The sequence below is a fragment of the Rhinoderma darwinii genome, chromosome 5, assembly GCF_050947455.1.
Source record: "Rhinoderma darwinii isolate aRhiDar2 chromosome 5, aRhiDar2.hap1, whole genome shotgun sequence".
Taxonomy (NCBI): Eukaryota; Metazoa; Chordata; class Amphibia; order Anura; family Rhinodermatidae; genus Rhinoderma; species Rhinoderma darwinii.
Window position 1 is genome coordinate 235,885,482 of NC_134691.1, and position 22,233 is coordinate 235,907,714.

Below are 22,233 nucleotides of genomic sequence, written 5' to 3' on the forward strand. Positions count from 1 at the left end.
GGCTCATCAATCCCGTTTATGCCAGAGCGCGTTCTCGCCGCTCCATTCAATGTCCTGCAGTCAAGCAGTGAGGAGCAACATGAAGATCCGGATCCCCTATTCTCGCGAACGGTGGGACCTCCTGTGGATTGGTAATAATTGTCAATTCTGGGAATACCCTTTTAAATTCTTTCCTTTTTTTTAAAATTCTTTCATATGCTTGCTTACTGTAACTAACTTTAAGGTTTTCAAATGATATTGTAGCATGGGAGTGTGGGTAAGGGTTGGTTTCTAAAATGCATGAAAGTTGAATTTGTGATACATGTGGAATTTCAGCACGGAAGAGAATCCGAATCTGCAACTGTGGGAGAATAGCAAAGAATTCTAAAGGTAATTATATTAAGAATTGTATTATTCCTCTTTGCTATTTTTTTTATCTCCAGAAATTTCCTTGAAGAGATGTAAAAATACCATCAATGCAAAACATAAACATTAGTTTTACTTTAATTTCCATGTTCAATTTTCGTTTGATAAAATTATCACTTCTGGGAGGAGGCCTTGTAGGTTACTTGGTGTCTGTTGGAAAGGGTGGTAGGTTAACCTTATGTCATTGTACTCCCAGTTGGTGTCAGCTTCTTCATTAGTGATCACCAACACTGACACCAAGTGGTAAACACTGGGTTGCAACCGAAGAAGCCATGTAGTTGGAGAGAACTTTTCTGCCCTAAAAGAGAAACCATCATTTCTAGCCCCTTTTTGTAATGTACAAAACTAGTATCCTATTTAGCTCCACATTTCTAGTAAACAATCTCTTGCTAAATCTTTCTGGTTAACATTTTTTCCTCTCAACATAGTTACCTCTGCGAAAGGCACTTGTATTTTATGTGGTTCAATATGGTACCAAACTCCTTCCATTACTGTGCAGTTGGGACTGATACACTAAAGATATTTCCTTTTTAGTACTTCCACAAGTATTTTTGTCAATTCAGTATTCCAATGCCTACTACGATTGCATCTTTCCTACCCTGCCATTGATTGATTGGTCTTCCAAATAGATACTCTGTGGGGTATATCATGCTTCATAAATTGTCCCCGTGAACAACCCGTTCAATTGTCAACCCAGTCGACAGTACAGGATTGTGTATTACCTGGTATTTTTTATTGTAAAGGTGTTTTTGAGGGACCAAAGACTGACATTAACAGGACAAACTAAGATATGTCAAAAAGCAACACTTCACAACATTCGAAACATTTTAAGCTCGGTGTACTGATCTTGTTCCTGTTATACCCAGGGAAAGGACTTATGCAGGTGGCACAATTCACCTACAGGACCACCCTTTTCACCCCGACTGCACTTTTGGTGCCCTAAGCTAGTCAAAATACTAGGGAATGTTTCAGAGATATGGTTGATCGGGATGACAACGGAAAGTCAATGCAGAAATTTACCGATGTGGGAAAGTCAATGAATTCAGGGTTGCTGGAGTAAAACCGATGTAGTCAGACTAGCTGAGGTGGGTAATGGAGAGAAGAAAGGACCGGGTTGTGGTATCATGGAGTCATCAGGAAGGTTGTCAGGCAAGCCTGGGGACATTCTGTGGCTATTGTCAGTTGTCACCTTGTCTTTAATTTCTAAGCTTTTTGATTAGATCAAACTGGATCTCTGTGGAGCATACAATTTGATCAGAATTAAAAAAAAAAAGGTTGGGGGGAATAATGGAAGGTCTGTAACACTAGAGACGGTCACTATAAATACCTCGTCATGCCCTTTGGTTTTTGTAATGTCTATGTTATCTAACATATGTTATGTTATCTAACTCCGAGCAGTTTTTGTTTTTTTAAATACATTTTACAAGATCTGTTATACTAATTTGTCATTGCATATCTACCGCTGCAGAGGCTAATGGGGGAAAACAGAACACATCCTTGTTACCTGGCTACCCTGAGCTAAAAATGTCCTTGCTACTATCAGGGATGTGCTTTTAAATTTTTTCTCGGTGTCTGATTGTACTGAATTTAAAAAGAAACCAAGGATCAACTCTAAGATGGAACATGATGGTGGCCATCTGACTTTCGAGAAGGAGGGTCTGGTGTATTTATAGAACTTCCCTTTTTTACGGTAGATCAGTATGAAAGGCTTTTGTAATTGGGATGACCCCAGTTCCCCTGAGCTGGCAGCATGGCAGCGAAACATGTAGATGGGGCTCTATTTCACAATTAGAGACAGTGAACATGAATTGACTCTAGATAAGGGGTGAAAGAGTGCAGCTGTTCAACTTTTTAAATGACAAAACCTTTATCCCTATCCCCCATCCACTATATATTAGCGTAGCAGTGGCATTAAGACCATGCATTTTGCATGTTATAAAATATTTAATTCAAATGCAATAAAAGGTAAAGGATTAGAATAAAAGGTGCTCCAGAAAAAGTGGCAATCTTATTCATGGGCTGTATCTAGTATTGCAGCTCATCTCCATCATCATGATGATAATTGGCCAGTGTAAAAAGGCCAATACATTAGCAGTATTTCACTGATCACATAATTGCACACTAGAAGCAATGTGGTGAGCGTCACTGTTGCTGCTTCTATTGTAGCCACAGTGTTTATTCAGAGCTGTGTATACAAAAGTATGCCTCTATCTTGCCGTCTGGGAGTACTATTATTTCTGACAGCCAGGCACTGAATATTGTTGCACAATGGCCTGTACACCAGCTTTAAAATGGCACAATAAAATTACTAAGACTTTACATTAAATAGAGTGCACATTATCCAGTATAGATTCAAAAGCCAACAACTTCTCTATATTTGCCAGCAGTAGAGAATGTGGCACTCCTTTAGGCCTTGGGAAATTAAACTTTTGCAACTACCGGAATCATTTTTATTAGGACACTGTTGGTTTCCTTAATTCTGTTCCCAACGGTTGGGATGTTGTGCAACGCAGACTCAAAATTTGGCAGGGAGGGGCCTTGCTCAAGTTCCCTGTTTCAATTATTCTATTTGGAAACCTCAAGTACAGGAATGCAACTGGTTTTAAAGGAACAATGATATTTAAGCTTATATAATTAAATGTATCTAGATATATCTAGAATATACAGTGCAACAAAGATACGAATGAGGTCTGGATCTATACGTTTAAAACCTGTAGAACTAATTCAATATCTACATGGTGTAACGTCCGCTGCCGCAGATTGCAGACTCCTCTCATCCTGTCGACACCTTCCTTCCAGGAGATGCTGGCACATGCAGCTGTCCTGGCCTGCAGTGACCACTAGGGTGCGCGCGCGCGTGAGCTCAGTACCGGCCCTAAAGGGCCAGCGCGCACATGTTTAGAATTGTCTAATCGCTCTGGACTATTAGTAGAGCCCTGCCCCTTCACTCATTGCCTGAGCATTGTTGTGTTTTTCCGTGTCAGTCTAGCAAATTGTTCCTTAGTGTTTTCCTGTTCCCAGTGTTCCCGATACTGCTACCTGCATCACGTGCTACCTTGTTTCTGTGCCTTAAAAGAGTTGGAGTTGTGTTGTGTTACACCACGCCTGGTGTCTGCTGCCAAGGTCCCATCTGAGCCTAGCCACCGCTACTGTCTGTACTACCACAGGTACCCTTGATCGGACTGTAGACTCTACTTGGTACACTATTTGGCCAGCTGCTATCCTGCTACGGCGGTACGGTCCAGTGGGTCCACATACCCACAGATCGTGGCACATAGGTTCTTAATAAAGATAACCTAGTCTAAAGGATTTGCCCTATGAAAAGGTTCCTATTAAAATTTATTTACACTACTTTTAAACTTTATTATAGAAAACTTAGAATGAACCTGAGACTTTTTTTTTAACTTTCGTGGATGGATGCTGTGTAAGTTTACACATGCTCCTGAATATTAGTCAAGATGCCATTATTGCATGTAGATTTAAAGGGTTTTTCCATCATGACATATCCCTAGGAAGTGCCATAACTTTCTGATTGATACGGGTCCAACTGATGGGCCCTCATGATCCTGAAAACTAGTGGATCACAGCGTCATTTTAGAGCTGCGGCCCCATCACAGTTTTTCCCTACACATTGGTGCTCCAAGCCATCTGCTGTGCAGAGAACTGCAGCACAGCTCCGATCAAGTTTAATTAACTTTCTGTTATGGGAAACTCCCATTAAACAAAAGCTAGTAGACTAGGATCACACTCTTTTGTTACCAGAAGTAGGACAGGTGTCATGTATTCATACATGTTTCAGCAATTCTGCTCCCAGTTGACAGGAAGAGAATGATAGTAACTGGTACTCCGCAGAGGATTGAGGAATACGTTGTATTTTTTTTTGTGAAGGTCTTTCTGGGGGACCGAAGTCCGGCTTGAACAGTACAAATTAGGTAATGTCAAAGGGCAACACTTCAAAACATTTTCAGCTCCATGTACTGATCATTTTCCTGTGATACCCAGGGAAAGTACCAATGTAGAAGGCAGAATTCACCTACAGGATCACCCTTTCCACCCTAACTGCAGTTTTGGTTGAGATGCCCAGTTGGCGACAGGACTTTGGTGCCCTAAGCTAGTCCGGTATGTAATGCCCTGAATAAAATCTAGAGACGGCGATACCATAATACAAGGGAATGGTTTGGAGATATGGTTGATAGGGGCAACAACAACTAAAAGTCAATGCAGAATCATACCGGTATGCGAAGGTTGATGAACTGGGGGCTGCTGGAGTAAAACAGACATAGTCAAAGTATCTGGTAATGAAGATGTCACGAAGGGTCTGTGGACCCACTGGGCCGTACCACCTTGGCGGTAAGGCAGCTGGCCAACAGGGCACAGGTGAAAGTCTATAGTTTGCATAGGTACCTGTGGCAGCTCAGACAGCAGCAGGGCAGGCTCGGCTGGGACTAGGCACCAGGCAGACGTCAGGCGAGGTGAAGCAGGTCAGACGTGGATACAGCACGACACGACTTAGGCACAGCACAGTGCTCAACCAGGAAGGTATGGAATGCTAGGAACTGGAACAGGTACAGGAACAGGTAACACACTAGGAGGCCATCACATAGACAGACTAGGAATACACAACAAAGCTCAGGCGTGGGAGGATGGGGCTGGGACCTTCTTATAGCCCATGGTGCTGTGAAGCAATCCGCTCAACTACTAACATGCAGGCGCTCTGGCTTCTCAAGTCTTGACTGAGCTCGTGAGCATACCCTGGTGGTCACTGTGGAGCAGGACGGCTGTATATTCAGACATCTCCTGAGAGAAGGGCCTTGACTGGATGGAAGGAGTTCGTGGTCAGCTCCACGGACATTACAGAAGAGCAGGCAGAACCAGGATGCGGTATCATGGAGTAATCCGGAAGGTAGTCAGACAAGGCATGGATGAGAAAAAAGAGGTTAGGCAGAATGGGGTATGCGGTACTGTGGAGCAATCAAAATATTAGTCAGGGTCAAAATGGGTCAGGTTAATATAGGTATTAAGCAGTAGAGCTCAATATTAACACACAAGCCAAAACATGGTTAAATACACTATAACTGCCACAAAAGCTGATTCAAAGCTGTCTAAAATAGTGTGCCCTAAATTTTGATTGGCTGGACAGCTGGACATACGCCGCACATGATCCACCTGGTATTCTTACCCGCCAGGTGGCCAGGAGGAGGGAGTTTCTTCACTGGAGCAAAGACAGGTAAGTTTATTAGACTCAGCCTGAAATACCACCAACATATCGTACAAATACCCCTTTTTTTATGCAAATATACATAAGCAGCATTCCTTTTTGGTCAAGATTCGTGGGACAATCCAATGAAAAATGGGATTGTTGGCTAGTATGCTCAGGGCCACCATGATCTAGGTGACCTCTTGAGAACAGGATTGTCACCTATTTTGATAATTCTCTTGGGCTTTGCTCACAAGCAAGACATTAATGCTATAGAGGCAGCTCATGCAGCTGCTTTGGAGCCCTGGCTTGTGCCATCCGCTTTGCTATGGGGCCCCCCTCAATTCTGTGCACGTCACTGCATCAGGGCATGTCACCAGCTGCTACATCATGAAAGATAGAAATGTGTTTCCAAAATATTTGGTTGGGTGATGTTTTGTCAGGTAGGAAGGTAAAGAGGAGAAAATGTGATGCCTGAGAAATAGAGGGAGGATGATCTGGCACCAGAGTTTGGTAAATGTGCTGCCAGAGGAGTGTTCTAGAAAGCTGTTAGAGGGGTAGGTTTGCTGTCATGGGGCAAACTGAGGAAGGTAGTTGTAGCTGGGAGATGCCTCCTTGACTGCCTTGGCCTGATTAAAGAAAAAAAGAGAAAAGGAATGACTATAATCAGAGGAGACAACAACTGTAGGGAACCCCAGTAATCAGATGTTATCAAGGATTGTATGGCTATTAAAATTAAATGCTGTCCATTTTTTTCCAGTGAACCTCGTGGCCCTCCTCCATTAATTCAGTATCAATGGAGCAGAAAAGATATAAACCACACAACCACTAAGATTGTAGTACAGATTTCTGCAGACCATGTATCTGTCATAGATATCACTGATAGAAAAGACTGAATGAAGTCCATCTTTAGTCAAAGAACACAATTTATATAAGTTTATTTCCAAAAATGTTAGTAAATAACAGTTACAAAGTATTGGATCATTACATAATTCTAGTGATTGAAGGAAATGACATGATAAAGTACATTCAAGTATTCATGTATATGTTTTTCATTCCAAGTAACAACTAACGTAGCTTCATGGGGAACCTTTGATGCAACAAACCAGAAACAGATTATGCAGTAATAATGTTCATAATCTACATAGAAGTATATGAAAACGGTACCTGTATATTTCATATACTGACGCTCACAACTAGAAAGGGACTGGAAGAGTTTGTTCTATACATTAACACTGAGATTCATTCTAAATACATTGTATACTTGGAAATTACACCATCTTAACTCAATGACCGTTTTTAGGTATTCAGTTGATCATCAGGCACGTGTTTAAAACTAACAAGATTTCTTTAAATTACTGTACAAGAATACTTGGTCTTTCAGAACTTCTTTGCCTGTAGTGAGTCTGAAGGTTAAAAGACGAGGAAAGAAGAAGTGAAAATGGTCAGAGCTGCCAGTGATCCATTCAGAACTCACAGTTTTTAAAATTATCCTTTGCTATGCAAATTTCCTGACCAACTGGCTGGTTCCCAGTTATGCATGGGGAGAAGCTGCAGTCACATCTGCTTCCCGTTTTGCCATCTGTTTAGCCTCATCCAAAGCAGCTTGCTTTTTACTGATTACGATGTCATGCGCTACCATTAAGACCTACACCCACTCTGTTGGTTGGCTGATTGGGGACACATTCATAACTGCTAAACCCGAACTTATTTCACCCCCAAGAGACAGAAAGGCGTTGGCTGCAGTGATATAGTACTGTGACTCAAGTAGTTTATGTACTGTATGCCATTATATTCCACATATATACATATTATTACTTTCTTGGAGGAAAGCGATATGGAACTTGGTATAGGTTCTACTTAATAGTAGTGGGTTTTATGTGACCTGAAAAATCTAACATATGGAGGTGACTTATTTTAAACCTAGTATAGTTTATTTAACTCCATTTATTTTAATGCAATAAAAAAGCACAAATACATTTTTACGCTTATTAAGCTTCCTGCCATCAAAATGCTTCCAACACACAGTTTTCTGCTGTATATTTATACCTGTGGTAAACTGTTGGACTGCCCAAAAGGGGCTTTATAAGTGTAGTTTAGTTGTAACATGTGTAAACAGGAACTGCCAGTAGTTATGGGGATTCTGTCAGGTGATTTATGCATCCTTAACTAAGGATAAGCATGTGAGAGAGGGAGAGAAGTTGAGCTCTGCGATCTATAGGTTTATATAATATGAAGCAGGATTTCAGGGTAAAAAGCTAAGAAAATCCTTACAGGACTCCTAGGAGAGACAGTGAGAGTCCTGCTTACTCAGCCCACATTCAGTCTTCATGCATGGAAGGCTGTTATTCAACCTCTGTGAATGGGGTAAGAAGGAATCTCCTAGGAATCCTGTTGGGATAAAGGGCTCGTCCACACGTGGCGGAATTGCTGCGTATTTACCATCCGCCAGCAAAGTGGGTGAGATTTAACAAATCTCATCGATACACTGTGTAAACATTCAGAGCAGAAATTGACCTGTGGTGCGTATTTTTCAGACCGCAGCATGTCAATTCCTGCTACAGAAAGTGGACTGAATTGCTGCGTTTTTTAGATGTCACCATCTCCCAGCATTGAGAAAAATGCTGCAAAATACGCACCATTTTCTGCAGTTAAAAAACACAGCAGCGTTTTTGCCGCAGCGGAAAGTCTGCTACTTTCAACTGAAATGCTACAGAAATTTTCTGCAGCAATTCTGTTACGTGTGGACAAGCCCTTACTCTTAGGGTATGTTCACACGGCGGGGGTCCGTAACGGCTGAAATTACGGGGATGTTTCAGCCTGAAAACATCCCCGTAATTTCAGCCGTACCGGCATGTGCAGGCGCTTGAACGCCGCGTCAATTACGGCCGTAATTAGCGCTGCTATTCATTGGAGTCAATGAATAGCGGCTCCAATTATGGCCAAAGAAGTGACAGGTCACTTCTTCTACGCGGGCGTCTATTTACGCGCCGTCATTTGACAGCGGCGCGTAAATATACGCCTCGTGTGAACAGACAAACGTCTGCCCATTGCTTTCAATGGGCAGATGTTTGTCAGCGCTATTGAGGCGCTATTTTCAGACGTAATTCGGGCCAAAAACGCCCGAATTACGTCCGTAAATAGGCCGTGTGAACATACCCTTACTTCTTACCCTTCTATCATATGCATGACATATTATTGGGTTTTCCAAAATTTTGAAAAACTAACAGTTTAAGCTGCATATAGCTAAAAATAACAAATACCCAACTTTCGAGTCCCCTGTCACTTCTGGGTCAATGTTTCTGTGGCCCCCTGCTGGTTTACTAGGCCACAGCGATGAGGTGTCGTAGTTGGCACTTAACATTGACAGACAAATATCCTTGGTGGGGGATTTTAAAGACGAGTATCTGACTATTAGTCATTTTTAGCCATATATATTGGATTTTTAAAAATTGTGGGAAATCCCTTTAACACCATTGACCTTCATAAATTTGATCCAGTGAAATGGATAAAAATAGTTACATTTTATTGTGAAAACATGATCGTTTTCAATTACGATATTTGTAAAAATAATTCACTGACTGTAATTCGCTGTAAATTATTCTATAAGGAATTTTGATGAAACACATAAGCTTGGTTCACACGACCTATTTTCAGGCGTAAACGAGGCGTATTATGCCTCGATTTACGCCTGAAAATATGGCTCCAATATGTCGGCAAACATCTGCCCATTCATTTGAATGGGTTTGCCGACGTACTGTGCCGACGACCTGTCATTTACGCGTCGTCGTTTGACAGCTGTCAAACGACGACGCGTAAAATGACTGCCTCGTCAAAGAAGTGCAGGACACTTCTTTGGACGTAATTTGAGCCGTTTTTCATTGAATTCAATGAAGAACAGCTCTAAATTACGGCCGTCAATGATGCCTCGCAAAATGCGAGTATGAGCAATTACGTCTGAAATTACGGAGCTGTTTTCTCCTGAAAACAGCTCCGTAATTTCAGACGTAAATGCAGTTTACGTGTGCACATACCCATACAGAAATATAATTGCTCCTAAAAATTGCTCCTACAATTTGGAATTTAAGGCACAGTAAAACAGACACAATTTCCGAGTCAAACAAACAATTTATTTAGTTACTGGAAAGATACAAAATAGAAAGGTGATCATATGAGTGTAAAAAGTCTACATTGTTGTTCACATTATTGCGCAGCAACAAGTTCTAAATTCAACCGAGCAGTGAAAGTGTGCATTCCAAACCGCCTGTTAAAGGGTCTCTTTGGATAAGAAAAAAAGGTCTGCTTTTTTTTTCTCCGGAAATAGCACCATTCTTGTACAAGCAATGTGTATGGTATTGCAGCTCCGCTCCATTCAATTCAATAAGGCTGAGCTGCAATACTAGATGCAGCCCATAAACAAGTGTGGTGCTGTTTCTGGAAAAAAAAAAGGTGAGTTGTTTTTTTTCTAATCATGGACATCCCTTGTAAACTATCTAATCAAAAATGATTCGTAACTAATTTCTTTCACCCATACACATAAATAAAAAAGAATATTTATAAAAAAAAAGTGGTACAAATATCTGAAAGAGAGCAAATAAATAATATTTTACAAACACGTTCTTTTATATCCAGTATCCTTCATTCCCAGGAGTGAAGATGGTAACATTCTACAATCTATGTTATGTTTTTGGATTCATATTATAAAATGTGAGCATAACTACAGGAGGTGATATTATGCAAACAACAAAAGTCAGCTAATGTCACTGACACATAACACTTGGCTTCTTTATCTGTGTAAATTGTTCTGTCAGATATTTTGTGTTCAGGAGAGATATAAGACATGCGCTTTGAAATAGAAAGTGGTGAAATCTAACACCCAATAATGTACTGAATGTGTAACAGCTTAGAAGACAATGCATTATATAATCAATTTTACTAGCGAAAAAAGCAACAACATACAGCAGTAAGATACGTGGTCACAAAGGAAATGCAGAGCGCACGTGCTCGTGTACAAATGATGTGACAGTTGCCCTTTTTCCACAAAGCTGCAGGTGCTGATGCATGTCTACCTCTAACATACACTGCATGGGATGTTGGCAGCACCTGCTCTTACAGTCGAGTCAATTTCTTCTAATCACGTGGTGTTGGTACAAGAAACCTTTTTGTATGGTCACAACAGAATACATGCACATGTGTATATAAAAAGGTTCATCTCCACTCCACAACATTTTCTGCTTAAGGTTGGTGGATTTCACATCTGAAACTGTAGAGTTTAGCGAATTTCTATAGAACTAGCTCTACACACGTCTAACCGTGAATGACATACAAGTTAACATTAGACCATGAGTGAAACTTACCATAATGATTTTTTGGTGATATTATTGGAACAAATTTATGAAAGAAATTTGCCCAGAAATTTGCGACTTTTCTCGTCACTCTTCAAATTTGGAAAGAGACAAGAAAGGTGGGCATGGTCTCCAAAGAGACGTAGATTTAATAAAATGTATTTTAAAAAGTATGAAAGGGGTTATCCGAGGTTATGAAAAAGCCAGTAAAGTACCTATTTGTGTCTGAATGCTCACCAGGTGATGCCGCTATAGCTCAGAAGTAGTTATTTTTCAATATCTTGCCCAACTCTGTGCAGTACTGTTGATTTAATGCTGGCAGGGCTTTCTGTGGGCTCACACACATTACCTCTATTTACAGCTGCCTGCATGCCCCTCTATTACAAGGTATAAGGTAGTGCTGTAATTACACACTGTTTGCTACTGAGACACAGTTCTCTCCCTCCTAAGGCTACATTCAGATGAGTGTAATACTCATCCGTGTGCTGTACGTTGAAATAACGCTGTGTTTTTTTACGAGCGCAAATCGGACACGCTCGTCTGAATGTAGCATTGGACAGAGGGGGGGAGCAGTAGAGATAATAGGCATGTGATGTCCCATACTACAGGGAGGGGGAGATGTTCACATGTTCAATGTATGGGATGTCACACAAGTAGGAGATAAGCACCAGGAGCATGGTCATGTGACTACATGTGAGACTGGCTTACGTCGGCCTTTCAGCCACAGACCGTATATTGGTAAGTGATATATCTTCTCGTTTTCTCCTTTCACAAGGAGCTATGTATGGGGACGAGCGCTCGTTACTACAATCGCTCGTCCCCATACATTATCATATCGGCAGCGTGTCTCAGGGAGATGTGCTGCCGACAATGATAATATTTGACTTTTTTAAAACTATACGATCGGCAGATGAATGAGTGTTTGCTCGTTCATTTGCTGATCGCTGCCATTTTTATACAGGGCAATTATCGGCAACGAGTGTTTTATGAACGATCGTTTACACGAAAATTGGCCAGTGTAAAAGGGCCTTAATAGCCTAGCCAAAGTTTGGTATGCTGGATCTGACTACAGTACTAATCTATGACAAGTCATCAGTGGCACACTGAAAATCAACTAATATTGAATTAGTAACAGTCAGCTTTGGACAGAAAAACATTACTATAGATACTATTTAAAGAAGGCAAAGCACTAGTGCCTATACACTTGCATGTGTCTGCCATGGACTGCCATTAAAAAAAGTATACAGTGGCATGCAGGTCTTTTTTTATATACAGTTGTATTAAAAAGCTCAGTCGGCTGCTGGACAACCGTTGGGGCTGCTGGACAACCGTTTTTGCGTTTTTGCATACATTTGGTCATTGAAGAGGATCTGTCATCAGTTGATTAATTCCTTATCTCCTAACTAAACTAATAAAAGCTTTGCTGCTGATAACTACAGTGTGTTTTTTTTTTTTTAAGTTTATTATTTTAAAAGTTATGAGCGTTTACTAAATATGCTAATTTGGCTCTAACCGCCAAATAGGAGGTTCCATTTTATTTTCACTCTGGGCGGTGTAAAGACAACTGTATGATGCTATCCAATGTGCGTCATACAGGTCTTCTCTTCACGGCCCAGAGTAATCTCAGATTCTATCGCGAGATCACGCTGTGTTGTCATTACTAATGGCCACAGGTCCTTCACCACAGCGATTCAGCGGTACTCCGAGAAGACGGTCTCTACATCTCCTCCTGCCGTGATGGACTACTCTCATCCCCAGCAGAAGCACTGCTGGGGATGAGAGTCTTCCATCACGGCTGGAGGTGTTGTCTTTACACACGCCCAGAGTGAAAATAAAATGTAACCTCCTATTTGGCTATTAGAGCTATATTAGCATATGTATAAAAATGAACATAACTTTTAAAATAATAAACTTTTTTTGAAAACTATTAGGCTTCATGCACACGACCGTGCCCGTAATTACGACCCGTAATTATGGGCTCGGCTGGCCGCGGACAGCCGGCCGTTTTTACGGGCGGTGCTCCCATTATAAAGTATAGGAGCACAGTCCGGCAATGGTGATGCAATGGTCAGAACAATGGTGATGCAAACGGAAGCTAAGGTTTCCGTTTGCCTTTCTGTTGAGGGGTTCCCCCGAAGGAGAGCTCTGACGGAAGCCCTCAACGTAAAGCAACGGTGATGTGAACAGGCCCTTTAGGCCTCATGCACACTTCCATCACCGTTTTCACGGCCGTTTCTCACGGATCCGTTTGTACTCCGTGTCCATTCTGTGTTTCCGTTTCGAACGGACGTTGTGCTTCCGTTTGGCTTCAGTGTTTCCGTTAAAAAAACGGAAGGTATTGAACTTCATTTGAACTTGTCACATGTCCCAGTCTGTGAACTTTGGCACGCCCTGCCGTTGCTAGGGCAACGGATCCGTCAAAAACGGACGGCACACGGAAGGCTGTTTTTTTTCACGGACCCATTGATTTCTATGGGCGCCACGGTCACGGAATCACTGACAAAAGTAGGACATGCTCTACTTTTGATGGAACGGAACAACGGATCCGTTAAAATAACGGAAGTGTGCATGGGCCCATTGAAATGAATGGGTCAGGATGCTATCAGTGAAAAAAACGGATACCACCCTGCAGGAAAAAACTGAAGTGGGCTTGAGGCCTAACTGAAAAGAAAATGTTTATTGTCAATCCCTCGTTGAATTACACAAAAAAGAATGTCTGACATGTTCCAAGAACTTCAAACAGTATTTTAAATGGTAATAGATCAATTTTCTGAAAGGCGTGAGTAGTGTGTCTCTTAGCATAAGATAACTAATCATTACGTTTAGATACTTTAGTACCCCATTTTATCTGTAAAAGCTTTGTGCTCATTGTAATCACTGTTGCAGTATGGTTTCTACGTAGTATTGTATCTGATAATTACCATTACCTTTTTCCCATACCAGGAAATGTAATCATATGCTAAACACCTTTCCTTAGGCCTCATTTACACGAGCGTAATATACGCGCGTGCTTTTCACGCGTGTCGTACGCACCTATATTACTCTATGGGGCAGTGCAGACGATGCGTGAATTTTGCGCAGCGCGAGTGCGTTGCGTAAAACTCACGACATGTTCTATAATCGTGCGTTTTTCGCGCATCACGCACCCATTGAAGTCAATGGGTGCGTGAAAACCACGAAGGTCGCACGGAAGCACTTCCGTGCGAACTGCGTGATTCGCGCAAGAGCTGTCAAACTGAATGTAAACAGAAAAGCACCACGTGCTTTTCTGTTTACAAACATCCGGACGGAGTGTCTTAGACATGAGCGAACCGAACTTTACCGGGTTCGGCCGAACTCGTTTTGACCGAACCCGGCAGGAGACAGTCACTGTGCAGGGTGCTGAAAGAGTTAGGCTGGGTTCACACGTGGCGGAATTTCGCTAGTCGTTAATCCGCAGCGGAGCCGTTTCTGCATTGACTTCCACTTCTATTTAGAAGTGTTCGTTTAGACGATGCGTAAAATTCCGCTGCGGAGCATAGGCTGCGGAGCGGAATTTGGTGTCCGCAGCATGCTCTGTCTGTTGCGGAGCAGTGGCGGACTCATGGCGGAATTTCTCCATTGACTTCAATGGAGATTCTAATTTCCGCAATGAAGTCCGCAGCTGTCATGCACATGTTATGTGTGCTGCGGATGCGTCTTGCTTTTTTAACTTGACATTTCTTCATTCTGGCTGGACCTATGTATTTCTAGGTCTACAGCCAGACTGAGGAAGTCAATGGGGCTCCCGTAATGACGGGAGCGTTGCTAGGAGACGTCTGTAAATAGTCACTGTCCAGGGTGCTGAAAGAGTTAAGCGATCGGCAGTAACTGTTTCTGCACCCGGGACAGTGACTACCGATCCCACTATACAGCAACCTGTAAAAAAAATAGAAGTTCATACTTACCGAGAACTCCCTGCTTCTGTCTCCAGTCCGGCCTCCCAGGATGACGTTTCAGTCTAAGTGACGGCTGCAGCCAATCACAGGCCAAGCACAGGCTGCAGCGGTCACATGGACTGGCGCGTCATCCAGGGAGGTCGGGCTGGATGCCGAAAGAGGGACGCGTCACCAAGACAACGGCCGGTAAGTATGAAATTCGTTTACTTTCACTAGGGAAAGTGCTGTCCCTTCTCTCTATCCTGCACTGATAGGGAGAAGGGAAGCACTTTTCCCGCAGTCCGCAGTAGCTAGTCCGCATCAATTTTCTGCACATTTTGTGCAGATCCGCAGCAGAATCTGCAACGCAGATTCTGTGCGGAATTGATGCGGACAGTTGCGGAGGAAATCCGCCACGTGTGGTCATGCCCTTAAACTGGTTCAGCACCCTGGACAGTGACTTCCGATTCCAATATACGTGAACGTGTAAAAAAAAAAAAAAAATCCTGACTTACCGATAACTCCCGGCTTCTTCCTCCAGTCTGACCTCCCGGGATGACAATTCAGTCCAAGTGACAGCTGCAGCCAATCACAAGCCAAGCACAGGCTGCAGCGGTCACATGGACTGCCGCGTCATCCAGGGAGGTGGGGCCAGATGTCAAGAGAGGCGCGTCACCAAGGCAACGGCCGGGAAGTTCTCGGTAAGTACGAACCTCTTTTTTTTTAAACAGGTTACTCGATATGGTGATCGGAATGCACTGTCGAGGGTGCTGAAAGAGTTACTGCCGATCAGTTAACTCTTTCAGCACCATGGACAGTGACTGACGTCGGCTAGCCTCATCTCTGTGATGGCGGCTGCGCGAAAATCACGCAGCCGCGCATCATACACAGATGACACACGGAGCTGTCAAGTGCCTTTTGCGCACGCAAAACGCTGCGTTTTTTGCGCGCGCAAAACGCACACGCTCGTGTAAATGAGGCCTTTAGGGTGAGCCCACATGTCGTGGCGTTTTTCTGCGATTTTCTGAAATTTACAGCAACAGCCTCAGCGGTTATTGCAAATGGTTTGCTATGGTTTTCTGGTGTCAGCTGGCACGCATGGTCCAGAAAAGCTTTGATTTTTTTCAGAGCAGGTTAACAATTGGAAGCTGAGCTCTAAATTGGTTATTGTGGGCAACATGAGCAGTTTTACGGTTAGACAATTTTGATAAATTTGCCCAAATGGATTTATACATTTAAATTCTTCAATTTTTAAGCATGAACATAATGTGTGTCCTGTGGTGGCTTCATTAAAGTAAAATGATGTAGACTGGAGTTTTTATTAAAGGTCGCAGAGAATCGAATCCTGTGAGACCAGGACAGGGTTTCCTAAAGCCTTCTTTGGGAAAGTGTTTCCTAATCTCACAGGACGGAATCTAATCCTGCCCTTTAATATTTAGCTCTTACGGCTATATAATGCTTTTAATACTTTTTGTGTGCATGAACCCTTAGTTAATCGTAAGTCAAAAGACCTGGAGGTTGAAAGATGATAGAACGCAGAATGTGAGAACGCTGTAACAGCTTCTGTTATTCCCTAGTGCACGTTAGAAAAGGAAAGCCTCATGTCTGCAATGACAACACTTCTCTTCATTTGCACTCGTTTTCATAAATATCCCGATATGTGTGAGGACAGTGATAATTTCATGGCCTATTTGCATTTGGGAAATGAAACCTAGTGCAAGGACAAATAAGTTGTCCATAGCAACCAATCATGTTGCGGCTTTCATAATTTAAAAGGGACCCTGACAAATGTCAGCTGGCATCTGATTGGTTATCATTGCATCTCCTTCATTTTACCCTTGCATTAGTTTTGATAAAACTCTCTCACTGAGTTTAGAAGAGCATGTGTAGCGAATTGCGCAGTTTAATTTCCTGATTAGAAAAGGTTTGCGTTTATTTTGTCAATTATTTTCAGGTTCATGTTGAAGTTATTGTGCTCGTTTGTGAACTGATTTAATCATGGTCAAAGATTCATCAATGCAGGTTTGTAAAATAGTGAAATATATACAAGAAACACCCCTATGAATAGTCTATACATTGTTAGGATCGTTTGTGATTATGTACAAGAATGTAGTTATAACACTACTGCTGGTAGTCAGAATTTTAGAAGCATACAAAATGACAATAAAGCTCCTTAAAAATAATGTTTACATCAGAACCTATAAATAAGCCCATATTATACAATTATTTGTCAGTTTTATAAAGAAATGCTTTTAGCCGTAACCTTATATTTATGCGCATGTTATACTGTTATGTATTGTATGTTGCCTTAAATATTATCATGTTCCATAACAATTAACTAACAATTAACATGGGAACTATTCCCATTAACAATTCCCATGTCTGTATGCTATTAGCATAAAACTAACATTTGCAAAAATTATTAATACAAACTCTTTATTCTGCTTAGGAATGCCCCAAAAATCTATTTTAGTTCCATATATATTATTATAGAAGCGTAAAATGGATAGATGCTAACTATAAACAATGATGGAAGTTCTTAATACAAACACTTTTTAAAAGATCTCCAAAAACATGATACTCAAAAATGAGGCACCATGTTACAGTAACGATAAAAATCTTATAAAAAAAAAAATGCATGCTCTCTCAATGAAAAAAGTAGTTCAATTGTTTGCTGTAGTAAGTGGTAAGTCTCCATATTCATTGTTAGGTTCATAGACGCTGCCTGGAAATTCTCCTGTGTGGAACATTAAAATCACAGTAGAGTTAACTTTGGCTCAACCCATGTTAAGACGGTGTTCACCTCGGGTAATATGCGATGAAAACTCATATCTATCATGGCTCTGGTAACCACACATATTGCACTCAAATGGATTACGAAATCCATGACAGCCCATGTGGATGGTGTACATCACGTGATCCAAGAAGAGAACTCGACAGTGCTCACATTTGTGGACTTTTACTGCCTCCCCGTTACTGCTGATAACTTTAAAAGCATCTTGTAAATTGTCATTGGCAGCTCTATACACATCAAATGGCTTATTTTCTTTTACAGACAGCCCATTTCTGGCATGGGGTGCTATGTGACTGGTCAGATATATTAGTCCTCCTCTTTCCTCATTGTTGCTTTCAGTGTCTGTGGAATCTTGACAGCTGTTACTTGGGGAAACTTCTTTCTCAGAAGAAATGGATTTAACCTGGGAAAGTAACAGTAGGTTTTCGACTGCACTTTCATGGGCTGCCTGGTTGGTGTGAGATGCAACATCAGCATGGGTTTTATGTAGGGCATACATTGGGTTCATAGATGCTACCACTTCAGAGCCACCTGGTGGTGTCTGAACCAGTGGTCGCAATGATTCTGCACCTAAGTATGTAATTGCATTATTGATGGCCTGATCCATTACATGTGTCTGCATTATTTCATTCTCCTTCTCATAATTACTGTTGGCATCATATGGCAGGTCTGACAGACGTTTCTCACCTAAGAAAAACATATCATTAGTTATGTATATACATTCAATTTTGTGTTATCTTTCTTTACTATTAAAAGCCTTTACTTTTGAATATACGTGTCATTCTTTATAGTTCATATGGTACATTTTATAAAAGGACTACATAAAAAAAAGTCAAATTGCTTATATTTACAACATGTCTAAAATGTACTTAAAAAGTGTCCCTACTTGCATTACTTGGTTTAATGAAAATATGTTTTTTGTAGAAAAAAAATCTACATAATTCCTGAAAAAAAGTTTAATCATCAGTGTTTTTACATAACTTTATGTAGAATAAAGTGTCAATCATGCAGAACAATTTCTCAATATGCATTTGAACCAGTATTCCTAAGGAGAAAGTACTTCTGAAGGACGACATGGTCATAACAGACTTCTGTCTCAAAGATTTACCGACTGACATAACCTAGTGTTCCCTCAAAGCCAGTAAGAAAAAAAAGTACCTTTAGGGCATGGCCACACGTAGCGGATTTGCTCTGGAATTCCGATGCGGACACTCCGCAGCGGACCCGTTTCTCCATTGCCTTCCACAGCTTTGTGGTTGGGTTTGTTTACACGTTGCGGACAATTCCGCTGCGGAGCATAGGCTGTGGTGTGGAATTTGGTGTCCGCAGCATACAATGGTTGTTGCGGACGTGTGGCGGACTGGTTGCGGACTCATTGCGGAATTTCTCCATTGACTTCAAGGGAGATTCAAAATTCCGCAATGAAGTCCGCATATGTAATGTAGATGTTATGTGTGCTGCGGAGCGTATTGTTTTTTTAACATGATATTTCTTCATTCTGGCTGGATCTATGTATTTCTAGGTCTACAGCCAGACTGAGGAAGTCAATGGGGCTCCCGTAATTGCGGGTGACTACGTGTGTGCACCCATAATTACGGGTGACTACGTGTGTGCACCCGTAATTACGGGTGACTACGTGTGTGCACCCGTAATTACGGGAGCGTTGCTAGGCGACATCAGTAAATAGTCACTGTCCAGGGTGCTGAAAGAGTTAAGCGATTGGCAGTAACTGTTTCTGCACCCTGGACAGTGACTACCGATCACAATATACATCAACCTGTAAAAAAAGTTCATACTTACCGAGAACTCCCTGTTTCTTCCTCCAGTCCGGCTTCCCAGGATGACGTTTCAGTCCAAGTGACGGCTGCAGCGTTCACATGGACTGCCGCGTCATCCAGGGAGGTCGGGCTGGATGCCGAAAGAGGGACGCGTCACCAAGACAACGGCCGGTAAGTATGAAATTCTTTTACTTTCACTAGGGAAAGTGCTGTCCCTTCTCTCTATCCTGCACTGATAGAGAGAAGGGAAGTACTTTCACCTCAATACGCAGCGGCTAGTCCGCATCAATTTATTGCCCATTTTGGGCAGATCCGCAACAGAATCTGCAACGCAGATTCTGTGCGGCATTGATGCGGACAGTTGCGGAAGAATTCCGCCACGTCTGGGCATGCCCTTAAAGTGTACCTACACTTTCAGGTGACATTTCAGAATAAGCTGTCATATGTGTGTACATGAGGAATAACACTATTTCTGGCCATTATATGACTTGTATTCTACATTTTTTAGCAGTTTCTCTTTTGCAGGCTCTATCTCTAATTTTCAGTTTTCTCTGAGCTAGTGGGCAGCGCCTAATGGCTATCATGTCTTCTATGCACTGCACGCATAGGGGAGCAGAATTCTCTTCTATCTTTAGCTATATATATATATATTTATATATATTTATTTTGCAATGCCTTTATTTAGTGATAAAAATCACTTTTGTAATTGACTTTTATTAAAAATAAAAAAAATCACTGTTTCACTTCTGCAGTTCTATGTATCACAGTACATAGAAGCTGCAGAAAGCTGCTCTGAGCAACACTGACGGCTTGGCTGAGAGCAGCTCCTGTGTACTCCTGAATGATTTTGAAGCTCGGTTCTGAGTGGATCCACTTTGACTTGATCAGAACTGCGCTTATCTGTGTCCACACATAACTGTTGATAATCCAGCTAGTTATGATGTGACCATTGATCTAAATAGTGATTCAGATCTAAAATCTCCCTTGTGCAAAACCTATAGACAAAATTGGAAGTATAGTCAAGAAGACCCATGAGTAGTGCAATTGCTGTAACTTTACTACAACAAACACTTAACTATATTAAAAAATGTTCACATTCTTTGTGGGTCGTTTATATAACACTTCTGATAGTTCTCCTTTTAAATAAAAAATGTATTAGGTGAACCTATGATATATATATATATATATATATATATATATATCATGATATGGCTGTGATATTGGTATATAAGGCTATAAAAAAAAGATTGTATCAAAAACTGCACCACACTGCCTTGCTGCCATGTGTATATCTGGTGAAACAGCAGTTCAGTAAATTCAGTTATCTGTGCATTATTTCTAGTCACATTGTGGGTGAAATAACTATATATTTTTACATGTTCTATTAAAAGAACACACAATATTTTTCCAGTTTGCTTAAAGACATTTAAGACAAAGTGTTAGAAGTGAGAAGATGACACATTTAAGTTTCTAAATTCATAGCACTTTATTACTGTTGTGGCTTCCTAAACTGTGTTTGTTAGCTGAAGGAGATAAACTACACATAACCAGAGCAGTAAAATTAGACAAGACAGGAAACACTTGGGTTCATCTGTGCTGGAAAATACTGGGCTGGTTACGTGGTTAGCAAGGCTGAATATAAACCGCTAACTGAGCAGAGCTATAAATGCTGGGAGTTGCTTAACGGATGCCTAGGTAAAATCTTCACATCTCTGGTCTTGCATGTACTTTTGAAAAAATACATAAAAATCCTTGTGTCTTCATTACATAGTACGGTTGAAAAAAGACACATGTCCATCATGTTTAAGGGTATGTGCACACACAAAATAAAAAACGAACGAAAATACGGAGCTGTTTTCAAGTGAAAACAGCCCCTGATTTTCAGATGTTTTTTAAGCTACTCGCGATTTTCGCTGCATTTTTTATGGCTGTTTTTGGAGCTGTTTTTCTATAGAGTCTATGAAAAATGGCTCCAAAAACGGCTGAAGAAGTGACGGCTAAAAAACGCCACGTTGGAACAGAATGCCGTATTTCCCATTGAAATCAATCGGCAGATGTTTGTAGGCGTTCTGCTTCCGATTTTTTCTGGAAGTTTACGGCCCGAAAAACGGCTGAAAACACTACGTGTGCACATAACCTTACCAAGGGATGGGATGAAATATGAATTCTACACATTGACATAGGAGCTGAAATTTTTCATTCTAGGAAATTATCTAAGCCTTTTTTAAAGCCATCTACTGTCCCTGCTGTGACCAGCTCCTGCGGTAGGCTATTCCATAGACTCACAGTTCTCACTGTAAAGAAGCCTTGTCGCCCCTGAAGCTTGAACCTTTTTTTCTCCAGACGGAGGGAGTGCTCCCTTGTTTTTTGAGGGGGTTTTACATGGAACAGGATTTCACCATATTTTTTGTATGTGCCATTAATATATTTATATAAGTTAATCATGTCCCCCCTTAGTTGTCTCTTTTCCTGGCTAGATATGTTTAATTATTTTAATCTTTCCTCGTAACTTAGATTATCCATGCCCCTTATTAGCTTCGTTGCTCTTCTTTGTGTTTTTTCCAACTCCAGGGCATCCTTTCTATGAACTGGAGACCAGAACTGAACTGCATATTCTAGATGAGGCCTCACTAATGCTTTGTAAAGTGGTAATATTACATCCCTGTCCCGCGAGTCCATGCCTTTTTTAATACGCGACAATATCCTGCTAGCCTTAGAAGCAGCTGATTGACACTGCATGCTGTTATTTAGTTTATGATCTACAAGTACACCGAGATCCTTCTCAACAAGTGACTCTCCCAACGTAGCTCCCCCTAGG

At 41.4% G+C, this 22,233-nt stretch overlaps 1 protein-coding gene across 4 annotated transcripts in view; it reads right to left on the reverse strand.

Annotated features, from left to right (window-relative positions):
* Nucleotides 1–17,286: 17,286 nt before the first annotated feature.
* Nucleotides 17,287–22,233, reverse strand: part of IKZF1 (IKAROS family zinc finger 1) — a 232,159-nt gene continuing 227,212 nt past the window's right edge. For all 4 annotated transcript variants that reach the window (XM_075826995.1, XM_075826998.1, XM_075826994.1 and 1 more), the window contains one exon: nucleotides 17,287–18,324. In XM_075826995.1, the coding sequence (XP_075683110.1) occupies nucleotides 17,621–18,324 (704 nt within the window). In that variant the 3' untranslated portion in view covers nucleotides 17,287–17,620. The remainder of the gene's footprint in view (nucleotides 18,325–22,233) is intronic.